Source organism: Oryzias latipes, chromosome 17 (genome assembly GCF_053564925.1).
Source record: "Oryzias latipes strain Hd-rR chromosome 17, Olatipes_Hd-rR_3.1".
NCBI lineage: Eukaryota > Metazoa > Chordata > Actinopteri > Beloniformes > Adrianichthyidae > Oryzias > Oryzias latipes.
The window spans coordinates 32364734-32384673 of NC_136253.1; the positions used below are offsets into that span (position 1 = coordinate 32364734).

General features: G+C 39.1%; 1 protein-coding gene across 8 annotated transcripts in view; it reads left to right on the plus strand.

Annotated features, from left to right (window-relative positions):
- The window catches only part of asic1c (acid-sensing (proton-gated) ion channel 1c), a 115636-nt gene that overhangs the window by 90971 nt on the left and 4725 nt on the right, over nt 1-19940 (plus strand). For 3 of the 8 annotated variants that reach the window (XM_011487004.4, XM_020711162.3, XM_020711160.3), the window contains exons 2-10: nt 2008-2158; nt 3298-3425; nt 10252-10402; nt 13389-13445; nt 13808-13961; nt 14184-14275; nt 14551-14630; nt 15862-15933; nt 19176-19228. In XM_011487004.4, coding sequence (XP_011485306.1) covers nt 2008-2158; nt 3298-3425; nt 10252-10402; nt 13389-13445; nt 13808-13961; nt 14184-14275; nt 14551-14630; nt 15862-15933; nt 19176-19228 — 938 coding nt within the window. Of the gene's footprint in view, nt 1-2007; nt 2159-3297; nt 3426-6681; nt 6810-10251; nt 10403-13388; nt 13446-13807; nt 13962-14183; nt 14276-14550; nt 14631-15861; nt 15934-19175; nt 19229-19940 lie in introns of all 8 variants that reach the window. The other 5 variants (XM_023965533.2, XM_023965532.2, XM_078934099.1 and 2 more) reach the window with 3 other exon arrangements.

The window sequence follows — 19940 nt, forward strand, 5'->3', positions numbered from 1 at the left end:
ACCCAAATCCAAAGCTTCAAAACTTTATCTTTTTTACAATGTGATTCTATCAACATCCCGCAGTTACTTTCCAATATTCATCCAATAAATGCAAAGCTTCTGCATTATAATGTAAATCTGTCTTCAATAGACAGCTAGATATTGTCATATTTAGGTGGTAATTATGGTTCTCACTCAAATATTCACTCTGATCATCTTTTTGACCTATTTTAAATGTGCTTCCATTGGTCTTTTAATTGTGATTAAACTGTGTTTAGGCATAATCCAATAACCTGCTCATTTTCTTGGACATGGTTTCTGCAGAGCTGCAGTTATAAGCTCTTTTTTTAAATGGCTTTTTTTTTTTCGTGTGCTCCTGATTCACAGCCATTTGAATAAAGAAATACTCAGAAATTTTACTTTGAGCTAAATTTTCTTAAAACATGTCCCCCATCATCAGAATAATGCAACAGCAGAATGTTAAAAACACTAAAAATACACTTTTCCTCTGAGTGGGTTTTGAAAAAGATATCCTGGTCTAAATCTTAAAAAAATAAAATAAAATAAAAGTTCCCAGATGGTTTCTAGTCTCTTTGGGGACCTGATTAAATCCCCAGCAGGTGAAAGACATGGAGCTGAGCCTAACAGCATCCGTCTGAGCTGCAGTGAGGCTGTCTGAGCCCGGACATGGAACGCTGGACGCTGATCTCTGGAGATTAGCTTTGACACACTGCCTGGGCTTTGCCAGCAGAAGTTTCAGCTGAGCTTTCGATGTGACTTTTTTCTTTCTTTCGAGCAAGTCTGTCATTAATTTTCAATTGTTTTTAGAACTTGAGAAAAAGTTATCACCTTAAGAAGCCATTTAATATGAAAAATGCACTTGTTGACAGCATTTCAAATGTTTAATTTTGACTTTTCTTGGGTTAATATTTCTCCCTTTCTGCTCTTGTGGTTCCCTGTGAATGTCTCTGTGAGTCTCGGTTATTGCCTGTAAATGAAAACTGGACTGAGTGACCACTGGTGTTCCAAACAGGAAGTGGCCGCTGGCTCCAAAAAGCCAAAATCACATAGACTTCTACAGGAAATTAAACAGCAATCACTTGCTCTGCTACATTTTTTTAACATGTTGTTGCTATTCCTAATTTTTCTCATATTTTTTCTTTAGTATAAGTTAATCAAGTTATAAACAGGCCAATTAGATGTCTCAATAAAAGTATGTGGTGGTCCCCAAACCAAATGTTTGGCTCCAGCATCCATACCACCAAAAAAAAAAAAAAATAGCAGCGGTTAAAATGAAATTTCGTTGGAGCTCAAAGTAAGCCGTTATGCGGGTGACGCCACTCTTTGGTGGTCCAGTTTTCATTCGCAGTAAATGGTCTTGATACATTTTCATTCGAGCCCACCTGATGAACTCTGTTTATATATTCACCCATCAGCTGCTTTAATGTTCCGTCCAGTCAGTATATATGGTCCAGCTGATACATTCCTTAAAGTTTTAAGCCCTCTTTTTGCTTCAAGCAAGCTTTGGGTTATTTAGTTTTTGATTTATCTTTGTCAGGCAGATGATAAAAAAAAAATAGCATCAAATTAGTTATGCCAATAAGACGAACAGCATCTGTGAGACGTTTGGGGAACAGCAGCCTGTTTTATTACACACCACTAGCCATGTGTGGCTTTATCTTTACTGGCACTGGTACAAACTTGATTTTGATGGGGTCTTTCAACTTCTTACTCAAACAATGGTGCCAAATTCTTACATTTACTTTAGAATTTGATTTTAAATTAGCGAAAGATTGATAGTTGCTGCTACAGCAAAGGAGTGCTCGTTAATTACCCAAATCAGAGGCAGGTGCTTGTTCAAAGCCTGTGCTCCTTTGTCTCATAACCACAAAACCTCCGCAATAATTACCTGTTCTGCACAATTACATGCTGACACCTAATACGTCTTGTGCTGGGACACAGTTTATTGCACTGGAGGGAAGAAGATTTCTATTTTCAGTGTGTATTTGTTTTTGTCTCTTTGTGCAGATCTATACTCGTTATGGGAAATGTTACACCTTCAACTCGGGATTGGACGGCAACCCTTTGCTGACGACACTGAAAGGCGGCACAGGGAACGGCTTGGAAATCATGCTGGACATTCAGCAGGATGAGTACCTGCCTGTGTGGGGAGAGACAGGTCAGAGCACCTTTACACAGAAGGACTTGCATAACCTTTTTATTTGTACTTAAACAGACATCAGTTCCTGGCATAATTTATGGACGTTTTCAGTGTTTTGCTGTTTGCCTCAAATCCAAAGAGTCATCATTAAATGGAGATTTGCTCAGATCACTGACAGAAGATTGCTCATCTTAAGCTGTGTTCACACCGAAACGTGAATCGCGTGGCATTGTGGGCCAGTTTCAATGTCAAGTCAATGTACAGACGCAACCGTAGTCTTCCTGTGTGGTTTGGGCGTTGGGCAGCGCGTTTCAGTCGTGGGGAAAATTCTGATTCCGAGTTTAGATATCTGAACTTTGGCAAAGAATTTGTGTCACGTCAACTAATCAGGGACTCAGCTTTGGCCTGTGATGTGTTGGTGATATGATCAGCGGGTGGACTCCAAAACCAACATGAAGGAGAAGCTGATCATTGTTATTTATTCTCCTCCTGACCTTTGAAATTTTTTATTCTTATTTGCATCAAGACAATATTAAAAAGATCCTCTAATTTTGTTTTTATTCATTTCCCTCCTCGAATAATGCAGGACAGCAAGCCTTGAAACTGGGTCACAGAGAGATGGAAGTACTATTGCAAGCGGTAGTCATTCAGACCCAGCTCCTGCAGTAGATGGTGTTCCTCACCATACTGGGAGAGTCTCTGAATGACCTCATGAACCCAGACATGGAGACTTAATTAGTGATGCTTCTGTAGAGCTCTCTAGAATAAATCACCCCAGTAAATAACTCTCAACTGTCTGGATATCAGATATACTGAACAGTCAATGCTTCCATGTAGCGATGACACTTAAAACTTTCGACAGTAACTCCTCCCACGCATGTGAGGAGCGTCAGCTTTATGAACAAATATTTAGACAGGCGTTCCATGTGCGAATCGCATTCGGTGTAGACGCAGCATTACTGTTTAGGAGCATATGTTTAGGATCCTGTGCTTTGTTACACTTAAAGACAGGCAGCAGTGATACTGAATCATGTCTTTGTGCACTAAAAATACACACGATCCCAGTTCCTTTGAACTTAACAGTTTAGAAACAGGTAAGTGTCTGTGAAAGAGCTTAGAACTTGCTTGTTACATTTTCTGGCGTGCTGTATCTACAGATGAGACCTCCTATGAAGCAGGCATCAAGGTTCAGATCCACAGCCAGGATGAGCCGCCCTTCATTGACCAGCTGGGATTTGGTGTGGCCCCTGGTTTTCAAACTTTTGTCTCATGTCAGCAGCAACTGGTACCTAAAAGACCAGCCTCCACACTCGACCTCCTTTGCCTCATTCAGTGTTTGTTCCCCGAGACCCTCGCCAGCTAGTATCTGCTTTGTTGTCCCAGCATGTGGAGCAAAATCAGATGAAGTGGAATCAATGTGCTAAAAATAACATCCAGTCAACCTGGTGTTTTTTTTTTACCTGGAAAGAAAACTAAAGAAATGCAGCAGCAAATTGAAACAACAGAGACCATGAACTAATCCATGGAAGAATATGTGCATGCAGTTCCTCTTGTAGGCAGCAGCTCTGCCTGAAAAAGAAAAAATGTGCAATGTGGCAGCTAATTATAACGATTTGATGCTTTTAAATGGTGCTGGGCAATATGTAAAAAATCCTATATCACAATATTGATTATCTTTTCTCACAATAATGATATACATCACAATATTACACAATACAGTATGTTTCTGTTCATTCTCTGAATGTCCATCCTTAAAGTGCCATTTAGCTGGACTATCACAAATGAGAAACATACATTTTAGTGTTTTAATGAAAGCTGCAATGGAGGAACAACAGTTTCCACACACAAAAAAAATCATAGTCATTTAAACTGAATTGGCAAAATAAACTCTTTTCAACTTCTTTTTTTAAGTGTCTGGCGCAAATGTTCAAATAACATAAAACAACGACAGCAATTTAAAAATCAAATTGAATAGAAAGGTGAGAAGAGAAATTGCATTTTTTTTACTATCCCCACATTATGTATCGTCATCCAGCCCAGCACTCATTTAAAGTCTTGAAAAATATGGATATAGTGCATTCAGAAAAATTTCTGATGATCAGCGCATTAACCACGAAATGAAAAAAAAAAGCTCATCTAAGAAATAATAACCTATACCTGGAAATTCTCTATTTGCAGCTGCATTGATCCATCATGAACTACGCTGCCAGAAACCTGGCAGGCTTAAAAACTGTCCTGTGAAAACACCCAGGAACAGTTATTTGAGAAAAGGCCATAAAAGAAAGAAAAAGAAAAAAGTACCTTCAGGTTAGAGCAGTGTCCCACGGCTGTTTTGTGCACATATTACCATGACTTCAGGATGGATTTTTGCATACAGTATGGACGTAGACAGGAAACCCCCTGGCACCTTTCGGGCTCAGAAAATGATGGAAACCTACAGTTGAGCACAAATTGATAACATTCGTTTCCAAATCCACAGTCTTTCAGCAGTTGTGTGGTGTTTCCACGAGAACAGCTTTGGTCTCTTTTTATCTAAACTACAAAACCTCTCAATCTAATGAACTATCAGTGATTTTGTCAGAACCTGCCTGAAAAAATGAGATGCTATATGGAAACCAATGCATTTCAGGTTACGAGATGGTTTCCTCAGAGATGAATTTTGTTCTTGAATTGTGCTCCTGGGTCATTAAAACTTTTACCACCTAATCATTTCTTGTGAAATAATGAGTCCTTGAGCTGGGAATCGAATTCATTTCTTTAGCAGTTAATGAGGCCTGATTGAAATGATTTTGCTCCCAAAGTTAATCGGCTTGGTTGCTTTGTCAGCATGAAACAAACGATCGTGTGAAATCTGTCTAATTTTAGCAGAATAACATGGGATATTCTAGGCATATTTTTGATCCCCTGAAACAGACATTTGGACACCACAAAGACAAGTTTTATTATCCTGGGAGGCTGCTTTTCTTCTTTTTTTTTCATTTTGTACATCAATGTTGTCGGTTTAGTTCAAATTTTGCTTTTATAAAGGGGTCAGTAAAACGTCATTTAAAAGTTTTAGACTGAAAGTACAATATTTAGGTATTAATATTAACAACAAGAGGGCTAAAAGAAATGTGTTCACCTTGATTTGATGAGGAGAAATTCAGATATTCATATCAGTCAGAGTTCTATTGTTACAGTTAAAGCCTCAGTCACAGCTGCCTGTACGGGTGGATACTGGCAGTCTGCGAGCCGAAAATGGGTAAACCTGTACGGGGCAAGCAGGTGGACCACACAAACATCAGGGTCAAAGACACGGTGAACCCGTGGAGCTAAAATGTTCATGCACATCTGTTTGCATGCTGCAAGCGACAGGTCATAGAGAACACTTGCACAACACATAAGGGTGAAGCGGGTGAGACGCATTTTTAATCCCCTCTGAACCCTGTGCAAGGAGCCCATTTGTGCTGTTCAAGCAATAAGTGAGCACTCCTTGCATGCAGCCTGACTGTCTAACTTCCTAATTTCTAACAGTCAGAGCGTATTTTGTGGCCGTGCAGTGTCACCTGCATTCCCCGTCCATTCTGCATTTGCGTGCGGCCAGTAAGGAGCGAGCATCTTACTGCCGTGTGGCGTAAGGGCAGCGTACGACAGCATCACTTGTATGTCATCACCCTGGTTGCATAGATCGCAGGGCCATTGGAGCGGAATCGCCCCGATCCCTAAGATGACTTCACCCAGAATTTTACATCCGTAGTACAATCGTGTGCAAATCGCCTCATTTAACCTGAATCTATTTTGAGCGATTAGAGTAAAAAGAAAAAAGCCTTTTTTTAACACTGCAGATGAGGAAAACCTAACTCTACACAGAGACGGACAACTAGATAGAAAACAGAGCAAGTTCCTGGAAAAATACTGTGCAGTATATATCCAATCTTGCAGCACTAGAGAATGCAATTCGCCTGTTTGATGGATGAACCCACCACTTCTTCCTCTGCCTCTGATGTGCCTGTGTGTTTGCAGACACAGCAAGTGTATGGGCAAGATGTACTTGATGTAAAAAATAAATCGCGTCGCTTTAAAAGTACAAACGCTACTCAGACATTTTGCGCAGTTCTCGCAGACAGTCGCAGGCAAAACCAGCCGACATTAGTATGAACTTCACCGCGTGACTGTGGATCGCTGTGAAGTATACACCGCCTACATACTTAACAATAAACTTACCACATGGACAGAATGGTGCGTTCCATTGTTGTGACGTCCCATGAAGTGGCCACACGAGCCTCAAGGAAACTGCAAGACATAGCCCCAAAATACAGCCACTCCTATCCACGAGCCCAGACGTATGGGTCAACCCCCCCCTTAGGGGTGCATGTGACTAAGGCCTAAGCTGCCATGCAACATTAGGATAAAGAGTAAAAGTTATTTCTTTTTGGACCAAAAAGTTCTTTTTCTGGTTAGATTAAATCATCGTTTAGCTCTTTGTCCCGCACTTAGCTCTCTGTTGGGCTCCTGTTAATTCTGTAATGACGTGGGCTGTGTTCCCTCACTCCTCACCCTAGATGAGACATCCTATGAGGCTGGCATAAAGGTACAGATTCACTCTCAGTCAGAGCCGCCTTTCCTCCATGAGCTGGGCTTTGGGGTCACCCCCGGCTTCCAAACCTTTGTTTCCACCCAAGAGCAGAGGGTAGCGTATGCCTGACTGGATCTGCTGCATGCAAAATGCTGTATTGTTTCAATGCAACACTCATTGAGTTCCACACTTTCATCTGCTCGCATCCCACCCCCTCCCTCGAAGGAATGAATGTGTTACTCCCCTCTGTGTCACTGAAGCAATAACGAGCAACAGCATCCGCAGTGTGTGCTTGTCCTGTCGTCTCTGTTGAGTCCACCCGTAGTGAGTAGATTTGTTGTTTTTAAGTAATTTATCATATCTTTTAATTATAATTTGAAGCAAGCTATTATTTGCCTTCTGTTTTTATGTAGAATTTAGATTGCAAAATTGTTTTATGTATTTGCTGAGTGGGACAGTCTGATAGCACTCTGTGTAAGACTGTCAGGAAAAAAACATGGCCTTTATTTAAGGTTTATGAGCCATGAGGACATTGACTTCAGCCTTTAGTCCAGTATGTTTTGCACCGGGGTCTTTCATCTTCAATTCGTTTCCAGATATGAGAGTCTGTGGGTTAGGAAGTGAGTTCGATAAAAGCTTAATCACGTTTGCCAGTTTAGATCCACTCCCTCGACAGACTGCATTCAATCTCTGTCACATTGTATTGACCACGGGGCTGTTTGATGGTTGGTGCTAGCCCGGGTAAAGCTGATGGAGATAACTGGGACTTTCATTGGGATTGTCCCCATTTCTGTGCGGTTTGGCAGCAGGAAACATTGATTGTTGGCCGGCTCTCATAATTAGTAGTGTGTAAATAAATTACTTAAATAAAAAATCAATTGGTTTTATGATATCCCAGATTGATGTGTTATAAATTAGTAAAAGCCTTTATGAGTCTGAGCAACATAAGTAAAATGTTTTACTTCTTTGTTAGAGGTTTGAGGTTAGATTGTATGATGTACAAATGGACTGCGGGCACCCAGAAACCATAAGGTTTTTAAATGAATTTCCTTTTCATGAGGCCTTGTTATGACTCAGCGATCAGCGACTCAAGTCTTACTAAGTGTAGATATCCGGAAAGCATAAATAGGGGGTAAAAAAGCATAAATAGAAGACAAATGTATTCCAGTCATGTCCTAATCCTAAGGCTGCTGGCTGGCTATGATTCTGTTTATCTGTATTACATGCAGGCAGCATCTGTTTGAGCCTTTCTGAGTCTGCCACATGCCGCATTTACACACCAAAACAGAGCTGGAATTTGTTGGCGGAGAGAACGTTAGCTCCATTGCGATGAGTATGTCAACATTTATTTCTCAGAATAATAATAAAAAGGAAGAATGTACCTCTGAAGGACTTTGGGGGATGTGTTGTTTCTTGTTGCCATAGCAACAGAGAGATGCTGGGTGCTGTTTTTGTTGAAAGTGAACGACTTATAGAGTAAGGAACACATGCCACATTTCCACTGAGTCTGGTCCAGTTCAGTCTGGTACTTGAAGTGTTTTCACTAAAAATGGATCCATTAAACCAGATTAAACCATACCACTTTGGGGGGGTCCTATTGGTTGTAGATTCATAGAAAAATGGAATGGACCGGTTAGGGTGGAGCTAACCTACTAATTGGCTTTATGACAAAAGAAAGCGCCAAGAAAGCCTCTTCACTGTCTGCAATCTTCTCTCAAACAAAATGTAATGCTTTGCATATACAAAGTTACTGAGCCCGTGTCCTGACATTAAGATATAAAAATATATCTTGTTCCCACAGATTATTATCTTGTTCGGTCAGGACACGGGCTCCGTACAAAGTACCAATAGGAGAAAAAAAAAATAGCTGCTGGATGACCTCCGGTGTTTTTGTTGATAGTTTCACCCCGCGTACGCTGTGACGGTCCAACTTTGAATGGAAACGCTCACCTGAATTGCCTGGACCATTCTAAACTGGACCGGACTGGACCGCTTAGTGGAAACTAAGCTATATAGTCCCACTCCAATCAAAGTTTTCCCAGTGGTGTTATAATTATTTTAGTCAAAATTTAAAAAAACAAAAACTGAGTCGTTTTCTTGGACATCGTTTCTGCAGAGCAGCAGGAGTTCATTGGAAATGTGCCTCTACTTTGTGCGTGGGAATGTTCATGCGGTCCCACCCCCAACTTAGACCCCACCCCCTTTGCATACTTGGAGCTTGTGGCCCACCCAGTGAATTTTCTGCATTAAAAATACGTTCTCCATCATCAGGAAAATGCCAAACCAACATGTAAAAACACAAAAAACAGTATTTTCATCTGAGTGGGTCTTTGAAGTACATTTTAAAATATATGTTCTTATAAGAAAACAAATTTGATCTTGATTTGAGGAGTTTTTAGTCTGAAGATGTCACAAAATCAAAATTAAATTATTGCTGAAGAAAACATTTCTGTGTGTAGTATGGGTCTGCTCTGTTCTTTTTGGCTGTTCTAAAAAGTGACTTTTTAAAGGCTTAACAAAAATAAAGTGTATAAAGTTCAACAGAATCAACATTATAAAAACAAATTAAGGGCCCAAGTCCAAAAAACAAAAAAATTGCTCGCTCAAGTTTTAGAAAATATTTATTATAAAAAATTGTTTAAAGGAAAAAATGAATAGATTTTAGTCAAATTTTATGGATCACACACTGTAATAACCAACCAACCAGTAATGTCAGACATAATTAAAAATTCTGCAAAGGCGTTGAAAAATTCAAACTAAGTTTAAAATGAACCCAAACTTTGCAAGCTTTTAAAATTAGCTGATGTTATAAGGTTGTTTGAAATAGGAAATTTTAATTGTACACTTGAATGAAGCAGCTCACTCAGTGACAGCTGGGATAGGCTCCATCAGGCAGCATCACTCTAAACAGGCTAAAGACGACGTTTATACTGAATGAAGCCGTTGAAGCAAAAAGAGTCTCTAAAAACTGTCGATCATTTGAACTTCTGTGGAAGATTTTGATAAGGTTTTTTTTCTATGGAGGGTAAAAAAGCCTTAGGAATAATAGGTTATTTCTCAGAACTTATTTAAATCAGTAAAATTCAATATACTGTACACTCCATGGAGATTAAAGTGTGCTCAGTTCATTTTTTGTAAATCAGAACAATAAAAATATTTTTGTTTTCCCCATTTCTTTTGATGCCTGTTGCTAGAATTGTAAAATTTGTCCTTTTGATTGTGGTGTCCTGTCTGAAACCACATATTTCCCAGGTTCCTCAGCCTGTTTGTTCCCATGGTACTCTGCTTCCTATTAGGGACTTGATTTGCATTGATTCTGCATGTACCGTGCTTGCTGTTGTATTTGAGCAACACTGCTGTTCTAACCAAACATGCTGTGCTACAATGAATGCATCTTTTTTTTTTTTTTTTTGCCGTGTTTGAAGCATTTGTTTGGTTTTTGTCAGCCTGTTGTCCTCTTTTATCTTCCTGCTGCACCGGGCTTGCATTCTGTTATTTGTGGTAATCCTGTGAGCTGATATACTGAGGAGATATCTGTGCGCTTCCACTCTTTCAGCTTCAGTACCTCCCGCCGCCCTGGGGAGACTGTAAGTCCACCCCGATAGACTCTGAATTCTTCTCCACATACAGCATCACTGCATGCCGCATTGACTGTGAAACCCGGTACCTGCTGGAGAACTGCAACTGCAGGATGGTTCACATGCCAGGTAGGAATTGAAAAGGCCGGCGAAACACCTAATTTATTACTTCATACAGTGGAAGAAATAAGTCTTTGATCACTTTGGAGATTTAAACACTTTAAGAGACCTTGACAGTCAGTCATTCCTAATGGTTGGTTTATTTAAAAGAAATATGAGAGATGAAAGAAAATCAAAAATTCACTTTAAAGAATTTCTAAAAATGTATTTGCATTTCATTCAGGGAAATATTTGATTTCCTTAGTAACCATTAAGAGTTCTGGTTCACACAAAGCAGTTAGACTCTGCTATTCCTCCAGTTACTGGAATGGAAGACACCTGTTTGACCTAATCACCTGTATTAAGACACCTGTCCACAGAATCAGTCCATCAATCAGACTCCAAATTCTCCGACATGGGAAAGATTAAAGAGCTTTCGGTGGATTTAAGGGGGAAGATTGTAGACCTGCACAAAACCAGAATGGACTACAAAACCATTGGCAAGAAGCTGGAGGTTAAGGGGACAAATGTTGGTGCAACTGTGCCAAAGTACAAGAACATGACCATCAATCCACCTGTAGGTCTGGGGCTCCAAACCAGATCGGGCCTGGTGGGTCAGATCTTTTTTTTGTTGCCTTGTTTGACGCATTTGTTTGGTTTTGTCAGCCTGTTGTCCGGCCTAAAACAACACGGCAGGAGTTAGTTAATGATTTCAACGCAGCTGGAACCATAGTCAATAAGAAAACTATTGGTGAATTTTCACACCAGAATGGCTTATCCTCTTGCAGTGCTCACAAAGTCCCTTTGCTTTAGGAGGCACATGTGCCGGCCCACCTGAAGTTCGTCAACACTTTCATGATTAAGAAAGAGATTAGGAAAAGGTGTTATGGTCAGATGAGAGCTAAACGGAGCTCTCATTGTGTTGTCAAGCGTGGAGGTAGAAACATCATGCTTTGTGGGGTTTTTTCTGCACGGAGAGGATGGGCGGAGCCTTGTACCATCAAATCCTACGTGAGAACCTCCTTCCCTGCGCCAGGAGTCTTAAAATGGGTGGTGGATAGGTCTTCCAACAGGATAAAGACCCAAAACATACAACCAAGGATTGGCTGAAGAAGAAGCATATCAAGGTCATGGAGTGACCCATCAAGTCCCTGAATGTCAGTCCTATAGAATATCTATGGAAAGAGCTGAAGTATAGAGTTGCTAAGCAACAGCACCCAAATCTGAATGATTTAGAAATCATAAAACAGGGACTTAAAATCCTCTTCATGTTTGCAGAAACCTCAACTTCAAGAAGCCTCTGGCCTCTGTGCTGCTAATAAGGGTTTTTGTCATAACGTCTTTCCGCCAAGAAGATGCAGATACTTATTTCACTCAACGAAATGTAAATAAATGTGTATGAAGTCCTTAAAGTTGCTTTCATGGTTTTTTCTTTGTGATTTTCTGTCTCTCACTGTTCAAATGAACCTACCATCAGAACGACAGACTGTCAATATCTTTTAAAAAGGGGAAAACGTACAAAAAACGTACATACGTAGCTGCTACAATGTTCATGAATGCAATGATCTTATCCCATATGACACACTGCCTCACTACCTGGTCGCAGGCAAAAAAAATCAGCATTAAAACCTCTGGAGTTTACAAACAAACAATTAAAATACTGTATAAAAAACCTTTAAGACATCATCACTGTGACATTTTACAAAAACACAAACTGTTAAGTTGGGAGAACATCATTAAGTATACAAAGCTATGCCTGTTTTATGAAATCATTAATGGACTGTCATCCCCTCCACTCAGTCAGTTTTTTAAAATAAGATCCTTCTCCCAAAGAGTGACAAGAGGGTCAGTTCGTCAAGGCTGTATAGTTCCTCTGCGGAGAAATGCCTTCAGCCAGAGCGCCTTCTCCATAACAGCAGCACAAGAGTGGAACCCAGTTCCTCACATTATTAGAGACTTCACCACATATACCAGGGGTGTCAAACATGCGGCCCGCGGGCCTTATCCGGCCCGCCAGGTGGTTTACTCCGGCCAACACATGAAGAGTAAAAATTATAAGGATGATTAAAAAAGAAAGCAAGTTTCTAGTCCATTCCTCTGGCGAGTTATGATTTTTTAAAGAAATAACCGAAATGTGTAATTCCGCCACTGGGGGGAGCAAAGGAAAGGAAAAACAGTTGAAACAGCATATCTCTGCACGTGCCAAGAGTGTAACATTACAGCTCTGAGAGTGGGTAGGATGCACTTTGGTTCCCTATGAGCCTTACCGCTGTTAACTTGCTATAAGGATGATCATTAGTGACACCCTAATGACCAAAATGTTGTCAAAAAGTGAAGTGGAGTGAAGAGCTTTCCAGGAAAAATGGACAGATCTTTTTCTTTCTTTCACGAAGCTGAATGCAAACCCCAAATGCTTTGTATGTCATCAACATTGCAGTGCTTAAAGAATATAACATTCAGCATCACTAAGAGACTCACCATAAAGAAAAGTTTCTGGATTGCTTCAATGTCAGATGTAAAATATTCAGTCTGTATTAATTTGAAAAGACCAACTTTTCTTTAATTGAAATAAATTTTATTTGAGATCCATTGGCCCCAAGTGATTAGGCTGCTATGTTGGTTGAGGCATTTTTTCCAACTGAGTAAAAAACTAAAACAAAGCTGTTATTTTGCTTTTATGTTATGGTTCGGCCCACTTGAGATCAGACGGGTTAAATGTGGCCCCCGAACCAAAATGAGTTTGACACCCCTGACATAAACTCTCACTGTGTGCATGTTTTATGTATTTTAAATGATTGTTTATTGTACATGTATATTTTCTATTAATGTATTTAATTCATGCTTCGCACTTTTTAGGTTGACGATTTTAACACCTGTCCGGGGACGACAGATGAAAAATAGCCTTTGGGCTAATTCTGCTGCATTGCAGCCATGCCTTTAAAGTGCACTGTCCCTGTTAAATAAACGCATAAATAAATAAACATGAGGATTTCCTCTTTGCTTTCATTTTTACCAGGAACTTCAACAGTTTGCACACCTGACCAGTACAAAGACTGTGCTGACCCAGCCTTAGGTGAGCTTACCCCGTATTCGATTTAAAATAAAGTGTTTTTAAAAACCCTTTTTTAATCTGAAATAGTGCTGAAGCAATCTATAGTGAAAAAAAGTTTCTATTACCAAGATTTGTGTGGCTTTTTTTGTGTGTGTTTCAATTGTTATATTATAAATAAATTCCAGGAGTTTTTTCTCCTTCCTTCTCTGTTCAGTGTTACGGCTTCAGTCATCATTTGCTTTCATGGAAAGTGAACGATGGCAGCGAATGTATTCCTATTGTCTGTGCAGTTATTTTTAGGACAAGCTGAGAGCCTCAGCAGGTTTGTTTGATTTCTATTATAGCGATCACAATATTTGTTAAATGACTTTGATCATCCACAGACTTTTTGGTAGAGAAAGACAACAATTACTGTGTCTGTGAGACACCCTGCAACATGACTCGCTATGGCAAGGAACTGTCCATGGTTAAGATTCCCAGTAAGGCATCTGCTAAATATCTGGCTAAGAAATTCAACAAAACTGAGCAGTATATTGGGTAAGTATTAATAATTATCAGTCAGGTATTGAGGTAAAAGTTTATTTTCTTCCTTTTGTTTCAAGATGTGCTGTAACACTGTTACCTGAGTCTCCATCGTTCACCTTCAATGTAACAAAAAACAATGACAGTAAACAAGAAAGGTGAAATGTCATTAGTTTTTGGTTCAAAATTGAAGAAAGTAACATTAGCTGGGTATGCCCCCGACTGATCTCTTTGCAGAGATAATATTTTGGTGTTGGACATCTTCTTTGAGGCTCTGAATTATGAGAAAATTGAACAGAAGAAGGCCTATGAAATCGCAGGGCTCCTTGGTAAGACTTTTTCTCTTCCCTATCAAACATTTCACACTGCGAATTCACGTCTGCTGCTTTGAGGTCTCATCTTTGAAGTTGTGAAACAGCCTGAACACATTTTCGTAATCTGATGCTCTCGCAAGGGCAGCGGCGTTGGGTCTGATGATGAGATGCGGCGTTGGCGTAGATAATTTTGACAATTCTGCACAGATTATTTGCAGAGATATGCTGATATGTGACTGCGCTGCGATGGGTTTGTGCATTGTGCAGTAATGACTTTACCTTTTCTCCAGGTGACATTGGTGGTCAGATGGGGCTATTCATTGGAGCCAGTGTTCTAACAATACTGGAAATATTTGACTACTTATATGAGGTAAAGTTAAATTTATTTTCTTTTTTTTTTTTATCAACAAAATCACTTTAGCATACATGATAGCAGTTATGCTGTCAAGGAACAGTTGTTCCTTTAGTACCACGGTAGATTTAAAAAAAAAAAAAAAAATTATGCTTGAAGTCCCGCTCAGATAATTTTTTGATCTATTTTAATCATCTTTTCAGTGGTATTTAAGCTACGATTATGCTATTTTTAGCCAAAATCCAAAAACTTGTGTCGTTTTCTTGGACATAGTTTCTGCAGAGCGGCAGTTGTTTATCACAATTCGCCTTCAAGTTGTGGGTGGGACCATTGGTGCAGAAGAACTTTTCCCTCCCCTTTGCGGAGAGCTCGCTGTTTGTTTGTTTTTGTTTTTTTATGTTACAAATACAATCTTTTTCCAGCTACTTTTTTCGTCTGCTCCTGATTCACAACAATTTGAATAAAAGAATATGCAAAAATGCCATTTTAAGCTTAATTTTCTTTAAATATGTCCATCATCAAAACAAATGCCACAAGAACATAATAAAAACCCCATGTTCATCAGAGTGGGTCTCAAAAAAGGTTACTTTCAGTCTAAAACAAAAGGGTGAGAAGGTGGGGGTTTTAAAACCGTGGGTATTATCACCAAATCAGTCAAGTCATATGTAGATGAATGGAGAGAAACAGTGGAAGACATCAGCACCTTCAAAGACACAAATCTGAAGACATGTTTAGACATTTGCAGTCATATCCATTGTCCCTGCAATGAGAAAATGATTGAAACACACCATCCTTCAGATTGTCAAGAAAAATGGTTGAATTACAGTCACTACTTTTGATTTATTTATCCAACCAGGGTAGATTAAGAAAAAAAACTCTCATTTTTAATTGTGGCCTGACAAAAGACAAGACCTTTTGAGAAAGAGAAATGAAACGAGTTACAGGAGACACATGGAGGGTAACAATTCGGATAAAACAGCAATAAAACAGACTATCATTAAAATAATTAAATTATTAAAAACAATTAGAATCTTAAAACTAGGTTACAGCAACTTTTTCCTTTTAAAAACTGTTTTTGAAATAAAAGTATCCAGTCTAAGGGTTTTTCCCAAAGGGTTCTAGTCTCTGGGTGCTGCAGACTATAAGGATAAATAACCCAATGAGGAGTTTGATTATAAAATGTTAGTAATGTAATTTATTGTCATTTGTCAATAATGTTTTTCATGTTTGTTTGTTTTTTTGGATTTAGGTGTTTAAGGATAAGGTTCTGGGTTACTTCCTGCGCAAGAAACGGCCGCAGCGTTGTCCGAGTGACAATCTGGTAACTTGTTTTTCTTTTTGCCTTGAAGAAAGCCCCAGATCAAATGATAAGCTGATGTTGCTCCAACATTTCCCAACACGGCTAATGCTTTTATTCAGCAGCATCTTAGATTTCATAACACCAACACATTGTTTTCAGTAATTAAATCATGACAATCAGATACAAGGTGGCCTGTGTAATGAGAGATGTCTGAGATGGTTTTAACGGAATACAGATTGTAATCTGTAATGATTATCGTAGCCTTTGCTAGAGTATCTAGTGCATTTTCTTCTAGTGGGTTCTGTGTTTCACACGCGTGCAGAAATGAAAGGTCTAACCGGCTTTTCACATAACTTTTCTTCGTGACTCATAAACCGCTCCTATTATCTGAGGCTACGTTCCTTATCTTCATCTATCCCACTCACAAAGTGGCATTTCTACTATAAACAATAGCTTTACAATGTACTTGGGGTTTACTTAGAGGAATGATAACGTTACATCATAGTTTTCTGTCCGAGTCAAAACTGCCCTTACGGGTGGATGTGGGCTGTCTACATGCAACATTTGGGCACAAGTATTACTTCTTGCAGGCAGCCTGACTGTTAGAAAAGAGGAAATTAAACAGAGAGTAGTTTGCGTTTGTGTACTGGTAAGTAACACCTGTACTGTACACATCATGCATGCAGACTTTAGCCAGAATGGAGCCAGTACTCTCACCTCACTAACGGGTCGAGTGCGGCGTAAGGACACCGTACGACAGCATCACCCATATTTCATAAGTGCGTTTAACTCCCATTATCCTTACAAATACTTAACAATACACTTTAGGTTGCAGCAATAGCAATGCTTGTAATCAGATTACAAGTGTTGAAGCTGTTAAGTGCCATTCTGTGATCAGCTTGTTCAACTGAAGTATTGAAGCAGCAAAACTAACTTTACTTTCTTGCAACAGCGATGAGAAACCGCGTCACAGGGTTTGTGTCAAGCTCTGTGGATTGAAATTATTAATTTAGAGGCAACTCCACTCACCCCCGTGACAGATTTCTGCAGGCTTGTTAGGAAATGATTTATGGGAGAAACTCACCTTGTGAGTGTTTGCCGTCTGCAGCTGTTCAGCACATGCAGGGGAATCAACTTCATCATTTATTAAAACGGCGGGTTTTCAGTAGAAAACAGTGGACTGACGTCTGAGCTTGCTGCTACTTTTGACTTATACCACATTCATCTTATATTTAATTCATGCCTATTATTCATATAGCTGTTAATGCACTTTTTCCAAGCCATGTTTTTCTCCTGCAGATCTTTCTTCCTACAAGGAGATCGTGCAGCTTTCTCACTAAAGTTAAACACTGTTTGTTCCTGTGCTAATGAACTATTCAGACTTTTTTTTTCTTTTAGTTATGTCTTTATTTTTATTGTTGGCATAGAAATGCAGACATTGCAACGAGCAACAGGAGGCAACAGGATGGGAGGCTAAATAAGTCGTCTCCTATTCTTAAGGGAGAAATTCTTACAATTGGAGTCTGCATGAGGACGGCGCTCCTGCATGTTTAGCCGCCTCGGGTTCAGAGTTTAGCAACTCAAAGGATTAATAAACAAGTTTATTTATTCTTGCAGAACAGAGGTAACATAGAAAACTAGAGAGACTTACAGTAAAAAAAAATAATAAAAAAATAGGGACTTTATTCTTTTTCTTTCTAACACTGTGAAATGTATTGCAATCACCCATTCATGTTTGCCATTTGTACAATAAATCATCTCCTTTACCTTATGTTTTTGCATACATTATACAGCGGCATGCAGTAATCTGGCACAGACTGGTCAAAATGCTTTTGCTTTTCTCTGCTGTGCTTCAAGTTGTCCAAACCTGCCATTCTTGATTACAATCATTATTTTAAGCTTGTTTTGGAAATATGACTGTTGCTTTAGTTACTGTGGCCATAAATAGCATTTGAAAGCTGAAAGTATTTCTAGATAAATGATTCTGCTGACTGTCAGCACAAAGTCTGAGAAGTTTCAGCACTTCATATACTGCAAAAATACAAAATATCACCAAGTATTTTTTGTCTATTTTTCAATTTAAATATATTTTTACACATGATATGAGAAGAAAAACAAACATATTACTAGTAACTTATTATTGAGCTGTAAGGACTTGTTTCAAGGGGATAAATCTTGAATACCTTTTGAATTAAATTGAACTTGAACACGTTTCATTTTATGTTAAATATCTAAAAAAAAAAAAAAAACTTTACAACTTACAGTAGTTTAGAAGCTCTTACCAAGACAGGTTTTCAAATGGGAGACTTTTCCACTTATAGCTGAAAAAATGATATTTTTTGAAAATGAATATTTTTTTAACTGGACATTTTTCCGGTGTATTTGGATTTCCTGGTCTTTCCTTCTGAAACGAGACAAACAATAAAAAAAAAGCTTGAAAAAAAGAAATAGTTTAGATGTTTTTTGGCAGAACTGGATAATGAGATGTTTTTTATAAATGTTGTTGTTGTAATGAGGTTTGAATGTAGTTCGGTGCCTCCCACTCGATCATCTTCACGTAAAGTTTGGATGAAGGCTGTTGTCGCTGCGAGAGGTGAAAGCTGCAAGTATTACACTTTTTGTAAAATGAAACTATCTCTCCTTTTACCTCCACGATGCATTGTACTCTGAAACTCAAGAGCAGTTCACCTCAAGTTCTGTCATCGTTTCAGCTCCTATTATAATCAAAAGCCTTCGGCACTGTACACAACAGATTTCTGTTTTCTTCTGCAATTTCTGTCAAATTGGCCTTCTTCGCTTTTTGTTGTTGTTCTACGGAGACCTTGTTTGGCCGTGATGCAACCATCAAAATCGCAAACACTGATTTGTTAGTTCAGAGACATTTTAAACTTCACAGACTCTGATGGATGCCACTTCCACTGTCTACAAAATCAGAAATGATGACCAGCAGTACCTAAACATTTGTGTGCCACTGTATCCGTTGTTCAGCTATGACTTCATTGTTGCATCTTCACTCAAACTACCGGCTGAAAACAGCAGTTTTAATGTAATTCTTCCTTTAACTTCCATGATCATAAACATCTCCAGAGCCAACAGCCGTTTTCTGTCGCCCCGGCCTTCAACCAAAAACCAGGTTTAGTTGAGCGGCTGAAACCTTTTTGCCATGATGTGCCCTCATGAGTTGAACTTCTAGCATTTGCATTGTGTTTTAGTTTCATTTCAGTCACCCTCACACATCTTTCTTTTCATCATGTCTATTCCAGGATTTTCAAGAGAACCCAACCAGCCCTGGTGTCACGACTAATCATGCCCCCAGGTAGCACCCCGCTGCCCTGCTGTCCCTTTCTTTCATTCATCCCTGAGATCATCCCACCTTTAGTTGTCTAAATGCTTACAGGGATTTTGTTGGGAATTGCCCAAAAAAAAAAAAAAAAATGAAAGAAAAAGACTAAACTCTGATCTTCAGTGAGTATTCTGCCTCGTCAGAAGATTCAGTCATGATGTGTGTTTGCGTTTCTCCGCCCAGATGAAGACAAGAGTTGGTTGGATTCTCTACGATTCTTACTTATTACAGCTTTCTCCTTCCACTGAATGACTGTTCCCCCCCCCCCTGTAGGTGAAAAAAATCAAAAAAAAAAAAAGATTTTAGTGTTAAAAAAAACAGAACAAGAGGATTTTTTTGCTCCTGCTGCCCACACATTCTACATTTGGCATAACTACGTGAAATCTTTGTGATGTGGTTTTATGCGCGGGAATAGCCACTTTTGGGTCTATGAATATTTGCTTTTCATAGTAGTTTATTACATGTGAGCAGAGTTTTTCGATATTTCGATTTTAAAAGCATTGCACCATTTTAAATGTTAGCTCAGAAAAAGGACTAAAACTGTTTTCTTTCTCTTCTCCCTTCTTTAATTCTTTTCTTCCCGCCGTTCCATGACATCTTTCCTCATTTCCTCACTTTGTCCAAACTGGGAGAATATGTTCATCCATTCATGGATCTCCACAACTCCTCATCCTCCATTTAAAAT